General features: G+C 40.4%; 3 protein-coding genes across 4 annotated transcripts in view; 1 reads left to right on the top strand and 2 right to left on the bottom strand.

The window, feature by feature from the left end:
- The window catches only part of LOC107219643, a 35,351-nt gene extending 35,233 nt beyond the window's left edge, over positions 1-118 (bottom strand). Inside the window, exon 1 of the mRNA XM_046733625.1 lies at positions 4-118. The gene's annotated coding sequence lies outside the window, so the exon portion shown is untranslated. The remainder of the gene's footprint in view (positions 1-3) is intronic.
- Positions 119-10,502: 10,384 nt separating this feature from the next.
- On the bottom strand, positions 10,503-12,316 carry LOC107219642 (coiled-coil domain-containing protein 97). The gene is made up of 3 exons (XM_015657924.2): positions 11,275-12,316; positions 10,919-11,081; positions 10,503-10,825 (listed from the first exon to the last, which is right to left on the bottom strand). The coding sequence occupies exons 1-3, from the start codon at positions 12,192-12,194 to the stop codon at positions 10,769-10,771; spliced, it is 1,140 nt and encodes a 379-aa protein (XP_015513410.2). The 5' UTR covers positions 12,195-12,316; the 3' UTR covers positions 10,503-10,768.
- Positions 12,317-12,368: 52 nt separating this feature from the next.
- On the top strand, positions 12,369-20,685 carry LOC107219641 (ATP-binding cassette sub-family C member 10). 2 transcript variants are annotated; one of them, XM_046733618.1, is made up of 19 exons: positions 12,371-12,559; positions 13,070-13,230; positions 13,370-13,459; positions 13,671-13,785; positions 13,899-14,131; positions 14,373-14,642; positions 14,833-15,118; positions 15,196-15,419; positions 15,614-15,851; positions 15,937-16,205; positions 16,285-16,509; positions 16,589-16,800; positions 16,895-17,756; positions 17,840-18,066; positions 18,143-18,649; positions 18,735-18,926; positions 19,070-19,313; positions 19,464-19,603; positions 19,752-20,685. In XM_046733618.1, exons 2-19 carry the CDS (start codon positions 13,087-13,089, stop codon positions 19,867-19,869), a joined length of 4,596 nt encoding a protein of 1,531 aa, XP_046589574.1. In that variant the 5' UTR covers positions 12,371-12,559; positions 13,070-13,086; the 3' UTR covers positions 19,870-20,685. The 2 variants fall into 2 exon arrangements, with proteins under 2 accessions (XP_015513409.2, XP_046589574.1); XM_015657923.2 differs by having other exon boundaries at positions 12,369-12,559; positions 13,370-14,131.
- The last annotated feature ends 1,805 nt before the right edge of the window (positions 20,686-22,490 follow it).

Genomic DNA, 22,490 nt, shown 5'->3' with positions numbered 1-22,490 from the left:
TACCGAGACTTGATTCTTTGATATCCTATTTTGAAGAAGAAGAAACGGTGAGAAGGTTTTGAATCTTCGTTCGGAACAAGTTTCATCTTTATCCGCGAGACTGCAGGAAATTAGCTTTTTCGAGTAGTCGAGTACTGGAAAGTTCTAGTTTCAGATGTATATCTGGTTGTTTCTGGTATGGATATCTTGATAATCACCGGCGAATCTTGTTGCTCGGTTTTCTTTTGAATTCGCAATCATATCTCAGGTATGTCGTATCTGAAATGAGATTATTTTTGTTTAACCTGATGTTTTTGCACTATGTAAAATCGCTGAACAAAGCTCGGATTTCTGAACTTCGGCCACTTTAGAATCTTGTACACGAGGAATTCCGAAACTGTCTCAACTATTGTTTTTCTCAAGATGTCCTATTTCTCCACTTTCATCTTTGAAACGAGAAACTTTACTTTTCAACGAGCACTTTAAAACAGGCCGCGAAAATCGATCTGCTGTGTGACAGTGTGCGATTATAATTTGAACTGGCGATGCTAGAATCTAGTGTGTCTTCTTTAATGATTTATTTTTCATACACGTCTCTGAAAGTGGAAAGCGATCTCAATACTCAAATTGACCAACATTGTGAAAACGGTGAGTACACGACGATCTAATGAATAACAAACTCACTTTGCAAATTACCTGTTTAGTCTATTTGCGTATACTTATAATTCTTCACTCGATGAGGAGGTAATGAAAGTACTCAGCAGAAACTTTGAAATAGGTATAATGTATATATATATATATATAAATATATATAAGCAAACTTTCACAGATAAAACGTGCTTATCAGAAGTAAGTCATAGAAATTTATGAAAAAACCTGAATCTCAATTAGTTTGAACAACATCATAACTTCCGTGTCCTGAACATAGACTCGTTTCAATTGCCTAAAGAAACGAAAACAAAATTTTGTTTAAAAAATAATAATGTATTTCAATTCTTTATCGAATTACCATTGCTACCGTATAATATAAAGCAATGACGAACAAGGTGGCGAAACTTCACAAAGAGAACGCCTTTCGCGATGCGAGAAAACGAGGAAGGAACTCTGCGACGGAAGTTCGGTCAAGTCAGACATTTCGTGTCAATCTTTGACCGTAGGCAGCCCGTCCATAAGAGGTGAGAAGAAGATAATTCATAATTAATAGTACACGTTTGTCTAAGAACGAACAGAGGCGAAACAAACGACTGTAAATGCGAAGTGAGCTGTCAACCGATCCCATTGAATCCAAGGTGCAGGCTACGCATGTTTGGTACCAAGAGATGCCCGCCTGCAGGTGTAACCCGTCAGTATAAACGATGATTCTGGGTAACGGGAATGACGTGTGTCACGCGTGTGGGCTACACGCGAAGACGAGAGTCCTCCAATCGAAGTTTGATGTACCTGTGACCGGACACAAAGAGTGCCAAGATGAGCGTGGGCTGCGCCGAATGGTGAGAAATATCGTCGGCGACCTTTCGCAGGTCCGGAAGTCAACCCTGGAAGCGGATCGACAGGATCCGGCAAAGCCGCAGGGCGTCGTTCGACCCGGAAGTTCGAAAGTTCGAAAGTTCGTAAGTTCTTTCTTCCATGTCTAAAGCGGAGATCGTTCAAACCCTGAAGGAAGTTCGATCCTGGTTATGGGTTACGGGTCGCGGTGGTCGCGGTGCTTGACCCTTGGCTTGATCCGCGTAGAACTTCGGCGAGAAAAGTAAGGAGAAAAGGATGAGCGAATGGATAAAGTAAGCCGCAGAAGAAGGAACTAAGAAACTGTGTCCGCGGATGACAATTGTTAGCGATTCTTCATTGGCCTTATTTCGTCGTTATCAAGCTGCGGGAGAGCCGATCGATGCCCGAGTATCCACTCGACGAGCTTTCGGTAATGACATCCGCTTTTATAACGCAACCAACCTCCACCCCGAGATTATACCGATGAAAAAACAACGTCCTCAGGGAATCCGATATCACGGCGGTTATTTTGTCGAGTGTAATTCAGCCTGAATTGTCTCTCTTTCCATAATTTTCACATTATAAACATTTCAGCGAACTGAAGCTTCTAAGCTCCGTTTCTTGAAGACGTCATCCTCGCGTTTTGGTTCAATGTTTTCGTGTGTAGTATCAAGCAGAGTTATAACGTTGAGGATCGATCCATCTGTACGAAACATTCGGACAGACTGTGTAACATAAATTGTCAAGTGTGTTGACGCAGACGACAGGTTAAAGTGCAGTGGGAGATTTTGATTGGTCGAAGGAATCGGGATATCGGATTAAATCGATGAGAGGCCAGAGTGAATTTTCTCATGTAATACGACGTGTATACGAGGTGTGTTCAAAAAGTAAGGTGACTTTTCTAATTTCGCGGGCTATGTCCGTTCGATCTTCGATTTTTTTTTATGTTATGTTGGTACACTTGTCCCGAACATCTGTACACAGTTTCAAGTGTATAGCATGTTTAGTTTGTTTTTGACAGATACAAAGGTGAGACGTATTTTGGTGTGCTCGGCGATTTTTTGCTATCAAGAAAAATGGATCAAAGAATTTGCATCAAATTTTGTGTAAAAAATGGAATTAAGTGCTGGTATGATTCGTCACCAGTTATGACCCTTTTGAGTAAATCAGGATCATCATTGACGTCATTCAACAGCTCCTGAGCGATGCTCATGCGACGATTCTTCTGGTGAAAATTAAGCAGTTTCGGAACAAACTTCGCTGACACACGTCTCATACCCAAAACATCCGAAAAAATTTCATGGCACGAGCCAACCGATATGCCAACATCCTCAGCAACTTCTCTGATAGTGATTCGACGATTTTCCAAAACAATTTTCTTCACTGCTTCAACGTTTTCATCTGTTGTTGACGTGCTGGGGCGTCCAGAGCGAGGTTCGTCATTGGCATCTTCTCGGCCATCTTGGAAGAGCTTGTACCACTTATAAACGTTTTTTTTACTAAGAGTAGACTCACCGTATGCCACTGTCAACATTTCAAGTGTTTTGGAGCACTTAATTCCATTTTTTACACAAAATTTGATGCAAATTCTTTGATCCATTTTTCTTGATAGCAAAAAATCGCCGAGCACACCAAAATACGTCTCACCTTTGTATCTGTCAAAAACAAACTAAACATGCTATACACTTGAAACTGTGTACAGATGTTCGGGACAAGTGTACCAACATAACATAAAAAAAAATCGAAGATCGAACGGACATAGCCCGCGAAATTAGAAAAGTCACCTTACTTTTTGAACACACCTCGTACTTATACGTATACCTTCATCACCGTTTAGGATGATTAAACGAGCTTCGGCTTTCCCCCGATTATATGAGAGACTACGAAACAGAGTGTTCCCAAGCAGTGTGAGTTCCATTCGGTCTTTCGATATTGGTTATTTTATTTAAACCAGTGTCATCTGAGAAAATTAAATTATCATGTCTACAGTCTGACTCTGCGCATGATGACCGGTTCGAGTCCAATAGCTGGCCGTAGACACACACACACATGCGCATACCGGCGAACCGGTTGTTAATTAATTGTCGTTACATCTCTATGCTAATGATCATCGGGTTTTCGTCCAGGCAATTAGTTGTTCGAGGAAAAAAAGGATAAGAGTAATACGAAGTCGAACAAGAGGTTCCCTGCACGTATATATATGTATACATACATATATATATATGTATATGTGCGCACCCTTGCCGCAGTGTGTATAATATCGATTGGCTTTCTAGACCACCGAGTCAACAACGCCACTTTCTCTATTCATTTGTTTTCCAGATCCATTTGGATGTCAATTCGTGCCCCGGTGACGACCCACTTGTGTACCCTCCTAACTAACATTCGTGTGAACGTGTGTCCAGCACACTTAAATCGTTATACCAAGGTAGGCACGAAGCTGCGCGGCTTGGTCCTTATGAAAATATCGTAGGTACATTACCTACCTCGCATTCCTCGTGTAGCACTTGACGCGCCACGCATACGGACTACCGATAGACTCGGTATTCCGAATCGGGGAATAAATTTCATGATATGCTTAACCAGGCTTACAACGTCGGCCGTATAACCGCAGCCCGAAGCTCGATTAGCGACGCCTGTAGGATCTCTGCGTCGGGATTTGTTGAGCGGGATAATTTGAAGTGAGAAAAAAATTATTCAACCCGGACCATGCCGGCGTTACATTCATCTCGATTTGTTACACTTCTCAAACTTATGGTAAGCCAACTCTTTTCGTTTGACACTTGGACTAGTTTCACGCGGGTTATTCCGGCGCTACTAGACCGGCTACCGGCGTTTGACTTAGATTTTTCTTCTTTCTTCGTCTTGCTTAACTTCATCGCGGTGCGGCGTGAAAGAAGAGATGAAACGTAAAAATTCAGTGACGGTTTTTCGATCATCCGTTATTCTGAATACAATAATATTGACGACTGTAAAGTCAGTGCACCGCGTTCGGAAATTGAACCAGCTGGTGTGAACAAAACCACCTTTGATTATTCATTCGAAATCACAAATGCCGAGCCGACGGGAATTAACGAAATTGAATATGCAACACGTGTGTCTGGTATATCTGATTTTAACGCAGACTATGTACATGCATATATTCAGATACCTGTAAAGACGCGATCATGTCGACGGTGAATAACTTTTTGGAGCAAACCTGTCCGGGAAACAAGGGCCGAGTCCGGAGGTCAAGGATCGGTCTGTCAATTTCTAATTCCTTTGATTCGAGAACCGGACATGCACACGTAATGTATGCAATTAAGACACGAGTGCTGGGCAGACACGGCGGTTGTTTAGCATGCGACTAAAGTCGGCGGAATTTATTGTCAGTGAAATTTTCTAGCGATACCAAAAACGGATTAGTGTCCACGTGCTTCTTCATCGGGACAACCGTTTCGATCCACCACTACCACGAAGATTTCGGAATGCGAAAAGTAAAACCGTATATTCAAGATGCGAACGGGGGTATAATCAGGGCCCAACTTTCATTCAACCGTCTAATTCACGGTGTTCGTGGTTCAAGCTCCTAGCAAATGATTACAATTCGCAGGAGCGCGCGGTGCCATTTAGAAGAGGAACAAAAAATTGGGCTGGAGTCGTACCCTAGACTCGTGAACTTTGAAAGCTCTTCCTTTTAGTAGCCGGTGCTTGTGAAGCGAATCATGGTTTGTCACCTGTCGTTAAGAAAGTAACGTGAAACAGCGCGGATGGAAAGTGAGCCCTCGATCACGTCTCGGGTACCTCACCTTGGCCCAACCTCATAGATTTATGGACGACCTCGCATTTCGCAAGCTCTGAACTTGTATCATCTGGGTCTAGCTGCAGGCCTTTGGTCACCGCTGACATTTCGATCCTCTTCACCTTTCGCTGCGAAATTTTTCACGAGTCGACCCAAGTTTCGACTTATGAGTCGGAATTCAAGTTTGGAAATGCGTTCGAGCCAAAATTATACCTAGTAAAAAATTCCTTACGGTCATTGTATAGGGTTGTATTTTCGATCTCGAGCTGCTAAGTTTTTCACGATCAAAGGACCGCATTGTTTCGGTAAAATTCTACTCACTCTCATCAACCGGACGACTTGTGACGGCGCTACGACCTGTGCGAGACTTTTCTTCAAAGTATCTGGACTCTTGAACACCGATCGGTTCGGTATAATGATGTATAATTGAGTGTGCGGACTAAAGGTTCCTAATTGGGATTCAAGCATACGAGAGGATCACTGGACCGATTGGCCAACTTCGTCGAAAAGCCGCGTAGGCTTCAGGGCTTCGGATACACGCTTGCACCGATGGTGGGCCGAGCTGTCCTTCTCCGTTTCTTCTGCCAGTTTATAACACGAGTATGACAGGAGATATGCTCGGCTTGAGCAAAACGCGTGGTAATATCATCCGCGAACACAGCTCGTCCATTAGACATGTACGGTATACAGGGAAGATCGAACCGATACAGGATCCGTTTCGTCTTTCTCTTCACACTCTGCAGGTTCAGATACGCCTCGATTTGTTCGGTTGACAGCCTGCCTGCAGGAGATCGTTTTACTCTATCCACCGTTCGTAGTTCCTAGCGTGAATTTAGCGATAAATCCCCGCGTTTCTTGTCATTTTCAAATTCGATAAGGATTACCGTCGTAACGATACGTAGCTTAACTTCTTAAGGAAGATAGAAATCTTGATGCGCGTGTGCGTTATTGGTGAACCATTTGTTTGGCATTGAAATGTAACGTCCAATAATTCCGTTTTGCGTCAGGAGGCATTAATCCCGTCAACAAATGTCCGCGGACCGAGGACAACTTGAAGAACTGATGGTAGACTGAGAAAAATTTTATTTGTTACAGTAGCTAGAAAAATTGAGTAAAACAGGTATCATTGAGAAAACTATTTGAATATTGTTGGAATTACGAAAAACGAGCCACGCGTAACCATTTTGCGCTATCGTCGATCCTTTTTTGGTAATTGCAACGCGAAATCAGTTTCTTCAGTTTACTCTACTTTTTTAGTTAAATAAGGCTTTAACGTCAGTTTATCGTTGCACAAGCATTAAATTTTCACAACAGTTGCAAGAAAATATATAGCAACAGTGATCGTAATGAGAAAGAATAGTGACGGATACCAGACTTTCCGGTAACGGCTATAAAACTAATTTTCATTTTCTACCGGGGAAATTTTTGTCGATTGTGGGAAAAAATGAAAATAGTTAAGGACTTGGCGGTAACCGGAACTAAGAATTTCGCTCGGTGTATATCTTGCGGCGCAGGATCGTTAGGCATCTCGTAAACTTCCGGCCCGCTTATGTTCAGAGTAAGGTAGAAGTTAGAAGTGGCATGCAATTAAAGACATCCGCGTTTACAAGATCTTGGGTCCATAGCCGCGGGATGCGCCGGAGAAGTTTGCCAACTTTTTGTGCCATTGTTCCGTTCCGTCGTTTGAGAGGACCGTAAAATAATAACAAGGGCTGATATTTCAGCGACGTACAAAGCGAGGCGATGAAAATTAAGAACTGCAAGAGCTCAATGATTACCGGAAAAAAAGTGAAAGAAATCTGAGAATGGCGCCACTCGGACCCGATGATTGATTTATCGTTGCGCCGCCGGTAGATCAAATTTATTAATAGTAAATTACAAATGAGACACCACGATGAGTAGCAGTCAGACTGACTATCACCTCGGCAATGGGATACGCTCTCGCCCACTCACGTCCGCTCATTCCACTCGATCAGCTTGACGGAATATAATCTCGGTTTATCTCGCTAAATACATCGTTGAACTGGCCAGATAAATCCTAATTGAACACGCCTCAAATCTGTGCCAAGTTCAGCCATTTCTTCCGTGTTACGAAACTTCAGGATTACACGTTTCGTCGTTGGAATTGAAGCGAGCTTTGGTGGATCGGCGGTTTAATAATTTTTTTCTTTCTTTCTTGTCTTCTTGTTTCCGTGCAGATCAGGTTCAACAGTTCATCCGAATGTCCGTGTTGAATATATTAAGCCTGAAATTTTACGCAGTGTGATTTTGGGAATATTATAGAAACTTTCTTGACAGTTTATATACCATCTGGATGTGGCGATGCGGGAAGACAGGTGTGAAAATTGCGAAATCGTTGAGGCTAATGCGTGAAAAGGTAACAGCCGGGTGTAGAATTAACGAATTATAAATGGCAATTAAAAGTAGCCTCGGCTAATTATGCGTGGCGGATACAATACACAGACCGCGGGCGACTCGAGAATTATTGCTGCAGGCCGCGGTTCTTGCAGTGAGAGTGTATGTAATAGCAACAACAGTTCACTCGTAAGATCGTATCTTGATTATCTATTTGCAAAGCGTATTTACACATGGATATATATATATATACACACACACACATATGTATATATATATATATGTATATGTATATGTATATATATATATATATATATATAAGGGGCTCGGATGTAATTATAATACATTATCGCGGATGACGACTCCGTGACCAAATCCGCCTATCCTGACATGCATTGTCATCGTCGACTGTTAAACGCCTTACTAATTATTATTGCATACAGGCATGCAGACGTGCAAGTGGTTGAAAGTGCTTGTCTGATGTTACTCTAAATTCGCGGGTAACTCTGACCGCGATAATTCAAATTGTCCAAAGATAGCGAAGCGAGAATTACGAGCGGCAACGTGAACATGCTTGCTGAAAATTTTCACCATCGTGATGCTCGTCATTTATTATAAATTAATTGTGAATCGCGAATAATTTGCCAGTGCGTATTTGTTCGCGTTGTACGTATATAGATACAATATACCGACCGTGTTCAATCAACGATCGCTATAATTGAATCATTCGAGTCGTAGACTGCGCTCAATATTCTATTAACATCGTTTTTCAAGCGGTCGAATCAAAATCGATTGATCATTTTCTAGATCTATTATACACTTCGCCCAGCTGTACAAAATTTACACAATGTATCGTTATTTGCACGGTCATGATCGCTGGTACAATTTTTATTTTTTTTTTATTTTTATTTTTTTCACCAACTTTTTGAACCGGTACATGCAGATAAATATAACCTACCTGATTAATTATGTTCCATTAGCACCAATGGAGAACTTACCTTTATACGTGTACCAACACAGCACGTTATTTATAATCTCTAGTCGGGATCTTCGAATGTAGGTTTTATTATTGGCGAGCTATCCAGCGATCTTCTTCAATAATTAAATTTCACCGCAAAGATAACACTTGTGTATATTTTTTGTTGAATATTTAGAGCTTCTGCGATAAAAAAAAGAAAAAAAAAATACACCCAACAATTGTCTAGCAAGACCTTATTCATTGAATATCAATTGAAGACAACTATCGATTAATAAAGCAAAGACTATTCTGCGAGACAAGAATTTCAATCATTTCATTTATTTTCGGTATTTTGTTATGTTAATAATTCCGAAAACTCTGATCTTGAAATCAATAACCACAGAAATTAACTGGTGCAATAGATCTTTATTCACTGCTCGTGAGCTTGCGTTTGAATATCTAAAACAGCGAACTTGAATTAACCGGCACAATTTTACAATGTACTTGAATCTACGCGCGCAGCGTTATTGATATTTATTGTTAGTCAAACACACGGCGGTCTGCCAGTTTAGCCTGGTTCGTTTTTCTCGAAAATACTTCGCAAGGTAAGAGGGCGGTCTTCAGGGTCACAGAAATACGACCTGAGATTACCACCGTTACGGAGCAACTAAATAACAACTAACAATAAGTCCGACATTGTTTTTCATTACCAGCTCTTTCTCGACTTGGCATCGTCTTTGCTTCTGGCAAAACCGCTTTGAGCAACAAAATGGAGACTTGGGGAACAAAATAGCAACTAAAGAGCATCTTCATACCTACCAAGTTTGATTGATTTTGTACGTGTGGTTATTCTAACTTAACGGACGTCAGGTGCTGGCCCCGGTTTAGCGCTTATTGTTGCGGCGCGTAACTTTCTAAATTAATTTTCGGAACTAACTAATTACCGCATTGTAGAATATGTTTTGCCAGTTTCTGACGGCAATAATGATTCGTTTGATCCAATGTCCGGCGCCAAATATACGACTCGGTCTAGGTAGCAAAAAAAAAAGAAAAGAAAAGAAAATCAGCATCATTTCAAATGCCGGTATACAAAATCAAGATGGCCAACATTGATTCGCTTGGAGTTTTATTTCAGCTGTAAAATCATTTGTATCACTGGTCAGTTATCGAATGTTGTTTTGGGCCACACAAGGTGACGGCAAGATTATTTTAGTTCTAAATTCACCTGTAACGGAAGTTTTGAAATTGAGAATTTAGTTTGCAAAAGTCACGTGTATGTGTGTTTGCCTACTGTTTACTCTCAATAATTCAATCTTTATTCTCACAAGAAATATCCGTTAGGCGTTACATATATATTGGTTCTTTCACAGTGAATCACGATGTAACTACCCGAAGATGATGCTCGTGAGAGAGAATGAAAAAAATTAATAAAATTAAAGCTTGGTATCTTTGTACACGCGAGATCTGATTGCAACGTGTGATGATATTACATATTTCAAATTTGAACGTGAACGGCAAATGTGTATCGTTGACTGAAGTTTATTCTTCAGTCAACGTGTGTATTAACGTACATTGCGTTGAACCCTTATCGGTGTGAATAGAGAGCAATTACGATTTTGCAAACGGGCGTACAGGTATGATTATCGAGTGAAAATCGAGCATGTGAACCCCGAATAAGCGGACTCAAAGAGTGTACTTCGTTCGGCGGTGTGATTACTATCATTATTATTATCACTTCGCATGAGCGTTGATGACTGTGTTTGACAGCAGATACTCGTTTAATTAATTGGCAATTTGGGTCAACAGGTCTGGCGGACATTGACGAAATTGTTCCGCACTTCGCCTATGAGAGAGATGATTCCGTGCAATAATATTTACCAACCTGAGCGGGACATTCGTCTGTTTTTACAATACCAAAGGAATTTAAGGCAGAAAACATCTTCGTCATCTAATATACACAGGTTTATTATACAATTACAACTGTATTGATTCGCATTGAATATTCAAAGTATACGTAAGCTTAAGTTTATCGTGCATTTGTGACAGCTTTGACGATTAGGATGTTTGAACTTAGGTATAGTAATGCAATAAGTGAAGACCCTATTTAGGTTTATGATCATTAGTAAGTGATAAAGAAAATTAATTTAATTAAAACAAAAAACGGATACATATTTACAAACTCATGAATAAAGGAATTACGCTGAAGCCGTTCAATGTATCGTTTGCTTCTCAACTTTGTCGGCGAGCTCGATCGGAGTGGGCGTTTCCTATTTGAAAAAAATTAGCAAATATCTGTACCGAGCCAAGAATTAAAAGAATAGTGCAAACAAGTTCTTCCGTAATCAATATTTTTATTTAACCTGCAACGATTTCATATATTTATCCAGTTCATCCTCACTGGATTCTCCCTCCTCCATTTTGCCCTCTTCAATTGTCTCTGGTGATTCCGAGTCGAAATACTTTTCCTCCTCATCCTGGGTCCGCAGATCTACGTTATCATACGATTCCTCGTCGTCGACGGTGCTGAAACACAGAACACAACGCTATCGATCCAACGGTTTTTTATAGATGGCAGCACCGCTCGTGCAGCTTATTTTCAAATTTAAATTTCGAACGATTAGAATCCACGGCATTCGTTTTTGCGATTTAAATACTGAAATTGCGCTTTTAATACATTCTGATTTGCGGCAATGTTTGGTTAATGAAGATGTTATACCTGTAGTCGAAGTCCTTGTCCCTCCCATTCAAGAAACTGTGATACATATTGGTAATGAATTCGTCCCTAAGAACTTGCCGCTCCTTGGTTGAAATTTCGCGGTAGAAGCTGTCAGTTTTCTTTTCGTTGGCCTCCTTTTCGTACGGGTTTGACGATTGGCCGGGCATCTCGCCCCACCGGGAGTCTCCCCTAATTTCAGAGTCATCCTCGGGGTCAACGGCACCCTCGAAATCGTCGTCCGAGTCGTTCTCTTCCATGACATCGTCCTCGGCATCCTGCTGCTCCTTCTTTAAGTTCCTGGTCCCGTCCCGCTGAATGCTTTCGAGCAGAAGATTGACGAACGTAATATTCTGGGTGTCGATATTGTCTCTGGCCTTTTTCTGCTCCTCGGTAAGGTACTGGCCTACCAGGTGTTCGTAAAGTAGGGGATTCCTCCGCATCATCTCCGTCTCGCTGAAGTACTCGCCCTTTTCAATAAGCGATTTTAAGGCCTGGTACCTGCGATTTTTCACGTCGACTCGCCTCTGCGAGCGGTTGTGAAAGCGGCGCAGTCTGTTCACGTGGAATACTACTTCGTAGTCCGGCCGATCAAGAGGCTCGTTGAAGTACCGAAGATGTTCGCCGCGCAGAAACCTGCCGAACCTGGAGAGGAACATGGAGCGATTTTTGTGCAGCAGGTCGCTCGCGATGCTCGCCTTTTCCTCAACTGTCAAGTCCGGGTCGTTCTTCTGCTGGCTCTTGAATATCGCCTTGGAATTTGCCACGCAGGCGATCATCTCCTCGAAGAGAATTGCCTGCTCGGCGGTTTCGCTCGTTTCAGAATCTCCGGCCTCCCTGTCGACCGTCATATTCGCTTCTTGATTATCGTCTGCTGCTGCTGCTGTTGCGGGTGTTATTGTCGAACCTTCGTCCTTACTCATCAATAAATATCACGCAAATATCACCGGCTCAAAGTCACAATTCTCTAAAGTTTATTTAAGTTTGTCACTGTGTCACGCAGACTGCGCGTCACCCGCGTCAACTCACCGAACATAACCTTAAAACTCCCTGTCGTCTGCTAGTGAATCACTGCGGGTAACTTACACCAATGGTGTAAGCGAATAGGTAAGACAAGATATAAGAACTGCGGGAAGTTTCCTTCGGAACTTTTCGGTGACAAAGAAAATAAGCCGTCGGCTCGATATTTCATGCACAAGACTTTTCTCAGCGAGAGTTTGCATTCGATTGAAAAGTGACAGCGGTAAGAAACGGAGAGTTTATTATGAAGAACAGCTCGTGAGACCAGGTAATTCGTTATCGTGTAATACAAAATATGTCTTGAGGTTATGTTTACTTGTCAAAATCCGTGGCTTTTCGCCAGTTGCCACTTCGATATTTTGTGAAATTGATTTTCGAGCCGTTTAAATCAATTTCAATCCTCTCTACGATCTAAAAAAAAGTAGAAATATACTTTCATTCCTCTTAATCTTAAGCCGAATACGGATTTCACGAGATCTGCAGAGAATTTTACATGAGAATATAAGCGAATACGCGCCCTGCAGCACACGTGTCAAACGACGTGTTTGCTTTTGTGCAGCTAATAATTGTCCTCTTTTGGCCATGAATTGTTGTTGGTTTTTGTTTCCACTCTACAATCCGCCGGATTAATTTTAGTTATTTCGATTCAATCGAAGTTTTCATAAGGAAATTTATGCGTAAGATGCCGGGGGATGAGCTTTTGTCTTCACATTTTCGGATTTGTATAATCTTGGCTACATTTTTGGCTATAAGAGATATTTTACCAATTTGTTCGCAGTTCCTCATTCAATCACAATGGACTATATGACAATGGATGGCGATGATAATGGACTATGGCACTGGAACTGGACCGAGCTGTGCGGGATCAGAGGTAGCATAAGACCCATTAATCCCAATACACGCGACCTTGGCACATGCTTTCAGCAGTTATGCCTGCAGGTAGAAATTTATTCAGTGGATTATAATTATAAATATAAGCTTTCGAACTACTTAAATCACAGACTGACTGAGTGAATGTAGATAAACAAGATTCTTGAAGGATATTACCCCTAATTAATTTTTCTTATATGTTCTACAGATTCCAGTCCTTGCTTTTTTGGCAATGCTATCAGCCTACTATTGCGGAAAACGAACGGTGTTGATTTCACGGTCAAACCGCACTTATTATGTAATTGTGCTCAGACTTTTTATAACCGCATGTCTAGCATTACTGCCTATCATCAAAGCGTACATCATATTGAGCAATGCAACAATGCTTCCGTTGCATCGTGACATTGCGAATATCAATGATAAAAGTGCTGACAGTGACAGTAATTTGAATATTCCATTCATCGTCGTCAAGCCTACGACAGATGCAAATGAACCTAACATTGTTGTAGAAGCTGAAGAAGTTATGCAAAAAATTGGTACTGCGGTCAAAGGCATTTTCCATCAAAACAACAGTCTTCCACATACTGCGACAAGTTCTTCAGCTGTTCGAGAAGATACTCATAGTTATGTAGTATATAATAACATCGAAAACGTAGCCACGTCGGCAAAGCCTATTGATTACTTGGTAGCCGGAACTGAAGGCTTAGCTTGGGTTGTTCATTTCTGTTTTGTATTAGGCCTTAGCAATGGAAATCAGTTTAACCCACGCGGTCCTGTGTCCATCAGAGCTCTACTTTTTCTATTAATGGGTATTTCTATTCTGCTGTTACGTTCTCACGTCAAACACGCTCCCCTTGACGATACACTGCCAAATCTTTCACTTGGATTCAGCATCGCCACTGTAATGCTCTTAATCTTGTACGCTATAACGCTAATCCCAGGCAGTGCAAGCTTCGTCGAACATAGTCAGGCAAGTATTTCTACACCTTTATGTTTTAGCGTCATCGTTTTAGAGTCCGAAATTTTTCTTCAAGTTTCTTTCATTTTTAGTTTCGTTTCTCCAGAAAACTGATATAAAATGTACCCTCAATACCTTACTTCTTGAAATTCTTACCATCGGTGTTGAACAACACAGACGCTGTAATATCTGGCAACTGGCATAGCAAATTTAGATACTCAGTAAAACATGTAAAAAAAAAATCTTGTCACAGGTAGGGGAGCACACAGCTCTCTTGAACAGTCATGGTCATTCTGTTACATTCTTTCACGATGGCTTTCTTGAAGAGCGAGACCCGAGTTATCTCGGAACTGCTATGGAAGATGCAACTGTTATTTCAAAGCTGCTGTTTCACTGGGTTACGCCGCTCATGCAAAAAGGAGTGAAAGGACTCCTGAATCATTCTGATGACTTGTATGATCTCCCCGTTGATGTCAGTACCTCTAGTGTCAGCCATGATGTGAATCGCTATATCCATGATCAGGTCTGTACGAAAAGATTATTTCCATTTGCATAAATATGGCATTTCTATATTTAGTATAAGTTTAATCTGTTAAAATCTAGTTGAGAGATGTAAGAAGGAAGGTGGCTTGCTGTTCAAACTTTACGAATCATTGGTACTGTCAGGCAAATTAAGTCGCTCAACATTTCAACTGCAAAATTTGGTATTCCAGATCCAGAAACGAAGAGGTTACCTCAGTGTTGATGCAACTTCGGCGTCATATATTCCAGAAACATTAGTTGGGTCAGAAGCACCTCGCATTTCGTTATTGAAACTGTTGCACAAGTGTTTTGGTATCCAATGTTACGCCGTTGGTATTTTGAAATTTATTGCCGATTGTTCCGGATTTATGGGACCCATATTGCTAAATAAACTGGTTGGATTTATTGAAGATAAAAGCGAACAGCTCTCGCTCGGTTACATGTACGCAGCTTTACTTTTTTTATCTACATTAGCAGGTGAGTTAGGTGTTTATTTTTCATACAACGGAATTAAGAAATCTGAAATTTTGGAGCATACAATTTTTTTTTCACAGGAGCCTTTTGCAATTCTCACTTTACTTTCTGGAGTTCGGTTATTGGATTGAAAATGAGAGCGGCTATAGTCACATTAGTGTACAGAAAAACTTTGCATTCTTCCAATATTGAGTTAACCAAGGAATTCACATTCGGTGAAATTGTCAACTTCATGAGTACAGATGCCGACAGAATTGTCAACAGTTGCCCAAGTTTTCACACTTTATGGAGTATTCCTTTGCAGGTGAATATGCATGTTTATAAAAGAATTCTGTTGATCCTCAACAGTAACTCACTGCTGAGAAAGCTACAAATCTGAGAGCAGTCGTTAATCGATTGATATCTAAAGTCATTTAAAATGAAAATACTCGGGGGAAATTATTCGGTCAGTTTTTGGCTTGAACAATGACTGTAATAGATCTTTGATGCTTTTTCCAGTTGGTGGTAACTTTGTACCTTCTACATAATCAATTAGGAATATCATTCCTTGCTGGAGTCGCATTTGCGATTATTTTAATTCCCATAAATAAGGTTATTGCAAACAAAATTGGAACCTTAAGTACAAAGCTAATGGACTGCAAAGATAAGAGGGTGCGACTAATGGGTGAAACATTACGTGGTGTGACTACGATAAGATTTAATGTTTGGGAGGAGTATTTTCTTGACAGAATTCTGAGTGAGTTAATAGAAAAAATATCGACACTTTTGGTCAATCATGGAAAGGTTCCTTATTATAATCATGTTTTCATCAATTGTTGCAGAATTGAGAGATAGCGAAGTCAAATATCTAAAAGGAAGGAAGTACTTGGATGCTTTATGCGTCTATTTTTGGGCCACAACACCCGTGCTAATTTCCATTCTAACATTTGCCACTTATTCGCTGCTCGGCAATAATCTAGATGCTAAAACAGTCTTTACCAGTATGGCATTGTTAAATATGTTGATTGGACCATTGAACGCGTTTCCGTGGGTTTTGAATGGCCTAACCGAGGCGTGGGTCTCGATAAAGAGAATCCAAAGATTTATGGAAGTGAGTAGCAGTTATAGCAGCTGCTTATTGCAGAAATTGTTTTTAGAGTCTTCGGTAATCATTCTCAAACTTTCTATAGTTACCAGATTTAGATCCAGACGCGTATTACTCCGATCCGCCCGTCGGAATAGATGTTATGCTGAGGCATGCTACTTTCAAAGTTAACACGCAAGAAACTTCACCACCTGCCCCTGCCTCAAACAACATGGTCAGTCCTGCGTCCAGTTCGGACAGTCGAAAAATCGTTACATTCGAGGATGAGAATTCATTTACTCTGCAGGATATTAACATCACCATTCCGAAGGTCCATATTATTCTATATTATGCGGACTTTTATGAACTAGTCGAACATTTAAATGGTACTAATTATTCTCATCTTACAGGGGCAATTGATTGGTATAATGGGAAAAGTGGGAAGCGGAAAATCCACCTTGCTAGATGCTGTCTTAGCTGAAATTACCAAAGAGGATGGAATCATTGCTGTTAACGACTTGGACAAGGGATTTGGCTACGTCAAACAGAGTCCGTGGCTCCAGAGAGCCACGGTTCGGGATAATATTCTCTTTGGTAAAGCGTACGACCATAACAAGTATAAGTGAGTGATCGTATGAATTCGTGTGATTGCATTTACATGATATGCAATGGACTATTTACAGTTATCTGTAAAAAAAGCTGTCCCCTTTTTCCAGAAATATTTTGAAAGCATGTGCTTTAACCGAGGACTTGAACAATCTACCAAAAGGGGATTTAACCGGAGTTAGTGAATCTGGTGACAGTTTGAGCGGAGGACAGAAGACTAGAATCACATTAGCCAGAGCTGTTTATGCGGACAAAGATATATACCTTCTCGATGATATATTAGCAACTCTAGATTTGAAAGTAGCGAATTACATTTTCCAAGCAGTGATACTTGGTGTGTTGAAGGACAAAACGAGAATCCTGTGCACTCATCACACACAGTATTTAATACACGCTGATTTAGTGGTACACATGTCGAGAGGCAGAGTCATTAATCAAGGAAAACCAAGTGACATCTTGCCGGACCTGGAAGAATACTTGTTGGCCACAGATTCGATCGATTCAGACCTGGAGGTAGCTTCCGTGAAAGAATTACCCGAGGATATTGGTCCAGTGGATTCAGCTGACAAGGATTCGCTGCTCGGTGAAGAACATTTTGAAAGAGGAACCGTGCAGTTCAACGTCTACACGTCTTACTTAAAATCAATAGGAAATTATCTGGTCATTTCGATATTTTTGTCAATGATATTAATGCAAGGATCGAAAAATTTCACGGACTTGTGGTTGTCTTACTGGGTTACGCACATAAATGCGACAATGAACTCCACTGACTCCGTCCAGCAGCAGACGGGAAAGTTGTTTTCGTTTTTGGACGAATATGAAACAAATAATGTCAAATACTACTTGACGATTTACGGAATTCTCGCCACAATCAATTCTTTCTGCACCCTTCTCAGGGCTTTTTTGTTTGCCTACGGTGGTATTCAAGCTGCGATCACAATTCACAAGCAGCTTCTGAAAATAATATTAAAGGTATATTCAATTTATTCGAAAAGTAGTTCACTTCCAAACGTTGAGTAACTCTAAAAATTTCATCGATATGAAATCTCTTGCAGGCTAGGACTACATTCTTTGACATTCATCCTCTGGGAAGAATATTGAACAGATTCTCATCTGATACATACACAGTAGATGATTCGTTGCCATTCATTGCCAATATTTTACTAGCTCAATTCTTTGGCCTGGTCGGATCCATAATCATCACCATCTACGGCTTGCCGTGGATATTTCTTGTCCTCGCACCATTAGTGCCGATGTATCATTGGCTGCAAAACCATTACAGGTATCTTTGCGTTTTCATGGGAATCGATGGATTGTTTGGTTTCGTCAACGTCACAACTTTCAATTTCTTTTTGCAGACTGACTTCGAGGGAACTCAAAAGGTTATCCAGCACAACTCTTTCCCCAGTTTATGGTCACTTCAACGAAACACTGCAGGGTCTGAGTAGCATCAGAGCATTCAGAGCGACGTCACGATTCAAGAGAGAGAATGAGTTGTTCGTAGAAGCGAATCAGAAATCCCAATTTGCGTCGTTAGCTGCGGCTCAATGGCTGGCCTTGAGGTTGCAGTTTATAGGAGTCGCTCTTCTGGGCGGCGTTGCTCTGATCGCAGTCATTCAACACCAGTTCGACGTTGCTGACCCGGGGTTAATCGGACTGACCATTGCCTACGCTCTCTCCATCACCGGGCTTCTATCCGGAGTTGTGAACGCGTTCACAGAGACCGAAAGAGAAATGATTGCTGTCGAGAGGGTGAAACAGTATTTGGAAAATACTCCCTGCGAACCTGTGAACGGCAATCACCCACCATATGCATGGCCCAGTCAAGGCGTTGTCGAGTTCAAAGAAGTCATTCTCAAGTACAGGTGGGGGAGAAAACAAGCTAAGCTTTGACGCAAATTGCGAAATTTTCACACTCATATCTCGTCACATGAAACATCTGCATTTCAGAGAACATTTAGTACCTTCTCTAAACGGAGTTTCCTTCACGACAAGACCTGCTGAAAAAATTGGGGTCGTGGGACGAACAGGGGCTGGAAAAAGCTCGATTTTAGTATCTCTGTTCAGGCTAATCGAGATCGAATCTGGAAAAATACTAATCGACAATGTAGATACAATGGGCCTTAGCTTGAAAGCGTTGAGGTAAAGTACACCTCGCAATTACCATACGGTTTGCTGAATGTGTAAAATTCTCACGGAGCTAGTGAAATAGCTGTTACATTCGTTCCAGCTAGAATACTTGGTAACAATTTAGCTCTAATGCTTTTCATTAAAAATGCTTACAGGTCACGTTTGTCAATAATTCCACAGGACCCGTTTCTGTTTCTTGGCACTATTCGAGAAAACATTGATCCGTTGCACCAGTATCCAGACTCTCAGGTGTACAAGGCATTGGAAAAATGCAAAGTTCATTCACTAGTTCATCGGATGGGCGGACTTGGGGCTGTTCTAGATGAAGGTGGAAAAAATTTAAGCGCTGGACAGAAACAACTGTTCTGTTTGGTCAGAGCGGTTTTGCATAATGCGAAGGTCAGACTTTTCTCGCCTACTAATGAGTCGCTAAACATGACTTTGGAACAAAAATTTTACGTTCTTCGTTTTTCCGCGTTTCTTTTGAGCTGTGTAAAATGTATGTATGTAATATCCGATACTCGAAAATTGTTTTTTCTTTTACCACAGATTTTGTGTATCGACGAAGCAACCGCAAACGTTGATCAACAGACAGATAAATACATTCAAACAACGATCAAGTCTTCATTCAGAAGCGCGACTGTTATTACAATTGCTCACAGAATAAGAACGATTCTTCACTGCGATAGGTGAGTGGTTTTTTCGTAAAAATGTGAAATCTCATATTCTCGCATGAACAGCAATAGTCTCTGCTTTCGTTTCCATTCAATTTGACAAAGCCTTTTACCACCTGCGGTATTGAAATTAAAAAACTGTTTTCATTTATACCAATTACAGGGTCTTGGTAATGGGTGACGGAGAAGTACTCGAATTCGACGAACCAGACATACTGATGCAAGATTCGACTTCGTATTTTTATCAACTTGCAAGTCAAGAGTTTTCTGAAAAAGAATGATTTGGGTACAACGTAACATTTTTGAGTCTCTGCTCTGTCTGCAGAATTCACATATTACGTTTTACGTTATACAACGTAACAATTTTTCAAATCTGTGACTGTGTAAAAATATAGTGATATTTAGTGTAACGAATATTATATGTATACATTATTTTTCGCTAATTGTAAGTAAGTAAAGCGATATGCGTTTGTAAAAAAGTACACGCGTATCCTCGCGGAAAAAACCCTCAACTTGGGTGTAAATTCGTATCGTATCGTATAGAGATAATGCTAGATTGCCACAGGAAAGAAAGTTGAGGGTACGAATTTACACCCACGTTGAGGGTTTTTTCCGTGAGGGAATACCTGAGAAAATTGTGAATAAAGTACAATTGAACAACACTTGAAAATTTAAAGCCAATCTGAAGAAGCTTGATGATACGAAAAAACTTCCATCTTTCCCAAAAAATCTGTGTAGAGTTTTGCAGAAACGCAGAAATTTTGAGAAAAAGGTTTCTTTATAGTACCGGCATTTTTTTGCGATCGTGGACATTTGCAAACGTTTTAAAGAATTATCATCAGATTGAGTAAAGGGGTTGTAAAATGAGTTGCGAATGAAACGAGTTTATTACGCAACTACACAGTCCTAGTTTATAATAAGAGAATATGGTAAACTGTTCCGAATTACGTTCCTTAACGTTATACGTATCATTATTACATATGAATTATTGATGATAAAAAGAGAGTGTTCGTTTATGGTATTGATAGATTATATGTTATACACGTATATGAATATTTTTTGACGCTGATTGAAGATAAAATCTGTTAAAAATGAAACACGCTGTGAATCTGAATCTCATCTGCATCGCATCATTGCCACAAAATCATCCATTCTTATAAATCCTTTTCTGTCGTGATCCAATTCTTTGAAAGCGCCTTTCAGAATCACTGGTGGTATTTTCAAATTCACCTCCTCTGCGGCGGTCAACAGATCGTCGAAAATTATGTAACCCTTAGCTGAAACATGTTGCAATATTGAAAGCTTAAGGGTCGTCGAATTTTGGGGTTTCAATGATTCCGAATATAAATTTGCGAACGCTCACAATTCCCATCGAGGCAGGTGAAGAAGTAGTCAAAATCGAGAAAATTTTCAGGAGAATCGATTTTCCTCCTGACCGAATTTTGGAATTTTTGAAAGGTGATTAAATTTCCGTTATTTGAAGTATCGGCCAACATCTGCTTGATATCCCACTTTGAAAAATGTGCGTTATAATTGAAATACGTCGATTTTAATTGACGCGGTTGTCCTGAAATCTCACTTTATCCGGACAAAATCCAAACATCGCGGTCATCGCAATCTTGTATTGATGCTTCGTTAAGAATTTCTTACCCTCGACATCGGCGTAGGCGAAAGCCTGTAAAAACGGTCAATTTTTTCGATCAGTTTACGCGTGTCCCAAAAGTACGAACCCTTCATTATTCAAAATTTTTTTGTAAATTCACAGCGTATTAAATATTGCAAAGTAAATTTTTTCCTTCGCATACAAAAGTAAACGATTCCTTTCCTGTAGAATTTAATACGGGCAAAAGTTAGGATCGGGCCGACTTAGAATTCCGTCTCCGTCTCGCCGACAACGCGGATGTCACACCTGCAGAACTTACAACTTGCGAACAATTTGCATAGGTAAACATTGCAGGAAGTCTCGGAGGAAAGTGCAGAGTAACACCGAGTGGTGAGTGAGTTTGTGGCGTTCTCACCTTGCGTCCGCGGTCCATCAAACAAAGGGGCTGACTGATCCTTGACCGTTAACCCCGAAAGCTCTAAGTCAAATTGTGCGGAAACTTTGCCGTGTAACTTTCGCTTCCTCGGGCAAACAATTCTATCGTAACGTAGATATCTTTCTAACAAATGACTCGTCGTTAACTGCATTGTTCTTGTTTCTTTGCCGAGCGTCGTTTATACCTATGTCAGAGAGCCGGGAAACCCTCCCTTACTTACGACGCGCTATTATCGAGTCGTACAATTGTGAAATATGTTTTATAATAATTTTACTACGAGATAGTCCCGAGTAGATAGTCTTGGGCAAACTATTACATTGGTAAGGGTACGAAGATCCTTTTTAAAAATACAAATATAGACAAACAAATGGGGTTATACAAGAAAAAGCTTTTGGATTATCGACGTTTTACTTCGAATTATTTCGAAATCGTTATAAATCTGGCGGATTTTATTGAGGAAGTTATTATTGAAGGATCTATTGCCATTTTTTTTTCATTATATCCATATCGGTATAATACTGTAAAAATTAAATATTTAGCGATTTCGACATGATAAAGAAAAAGTGAGTCATTGAATTTTTTTGTGGAAAAAATCTCAACAAAATGACACATCGTAGAGTGGAATCGAACGAATCTATTAGGTTTTTAACTATTTCGAACCGATTTGAAATGAAACATCGATATCTAAGCCATTGTTTATAATTCCATTATTTCGCAACGTTATGTTTTTAAAAAGATCTTCTTAAATTACAAATAAAATATTTTGATAAATACTCCAGTCGCAATGAGATTAATATGAAAAAGTAATCGATTCCGGCCAACTAATCTCCTTAATTTCTCACACCACGTGTGGATCACTAATT

The sequence above is a fragment of the Neodiprion lecontei genome, chromosome 3 (genome assembly GCF_021901455.1).
Source record: "Neodiprion lecontei isolate iyNeoLeco1 chromosome 3, iyNeoLeco1.1, whole genome shotgun sequence".
Lineage (NCBI taxonomy): Eukaryota > Metazoa > Arthropoda > Insecta > Hymenoptera > Diprionidae > Neodiprion > Neodiprion lecontei.
The sequence above is the reverse complement of the archived record's forward strand: the minus strand, read 5'-3'. Positions and strand labels throughout refer to the sequence as shown.

Coding starts and splice junctions, on each gene's coding strand:
- LOC107219642 (XM_015657924.2), bottom strand. CDS start 12,194: ATGAGTAAGGACGAAGGTTCGACAATAACACCCGCAACAGCAGCAGCA. Junction 11,082..11,274: donor GACAAGGACTTCGACTACAG/GTATAACATCTT, acceptor TCTGTGTTTCAG/CACCGTCGACGACGAGGAAT. Junction 10,826..10,918: donor AATATATGAAATCGTTGCAG/GTTAAATAAAAA, acceptor TTTTTCAAATAG/GAAACGCCCACTCCGATCGA.
- LOC107219641 (XM_015657923.2), top strand. CDS start 13,087: ATGGACTATATGACAATGGATGGCGATGATAATGGACTATGGCACTGG. Junction 14,643..14,832: donor ATCGCTATATCCATGATCAG/GTCTGTACGAAA, acceptor TTGGTATTCCAG/ATCCAGAAACGAAGAGGTTA. Junction 19,314..19,463: donor CGGTTTTGCATAATGCGAAG/GTCAGACTTTTC, acceptor CTTTTACCACAG/ATTTTGTGTATCGACGAAGC.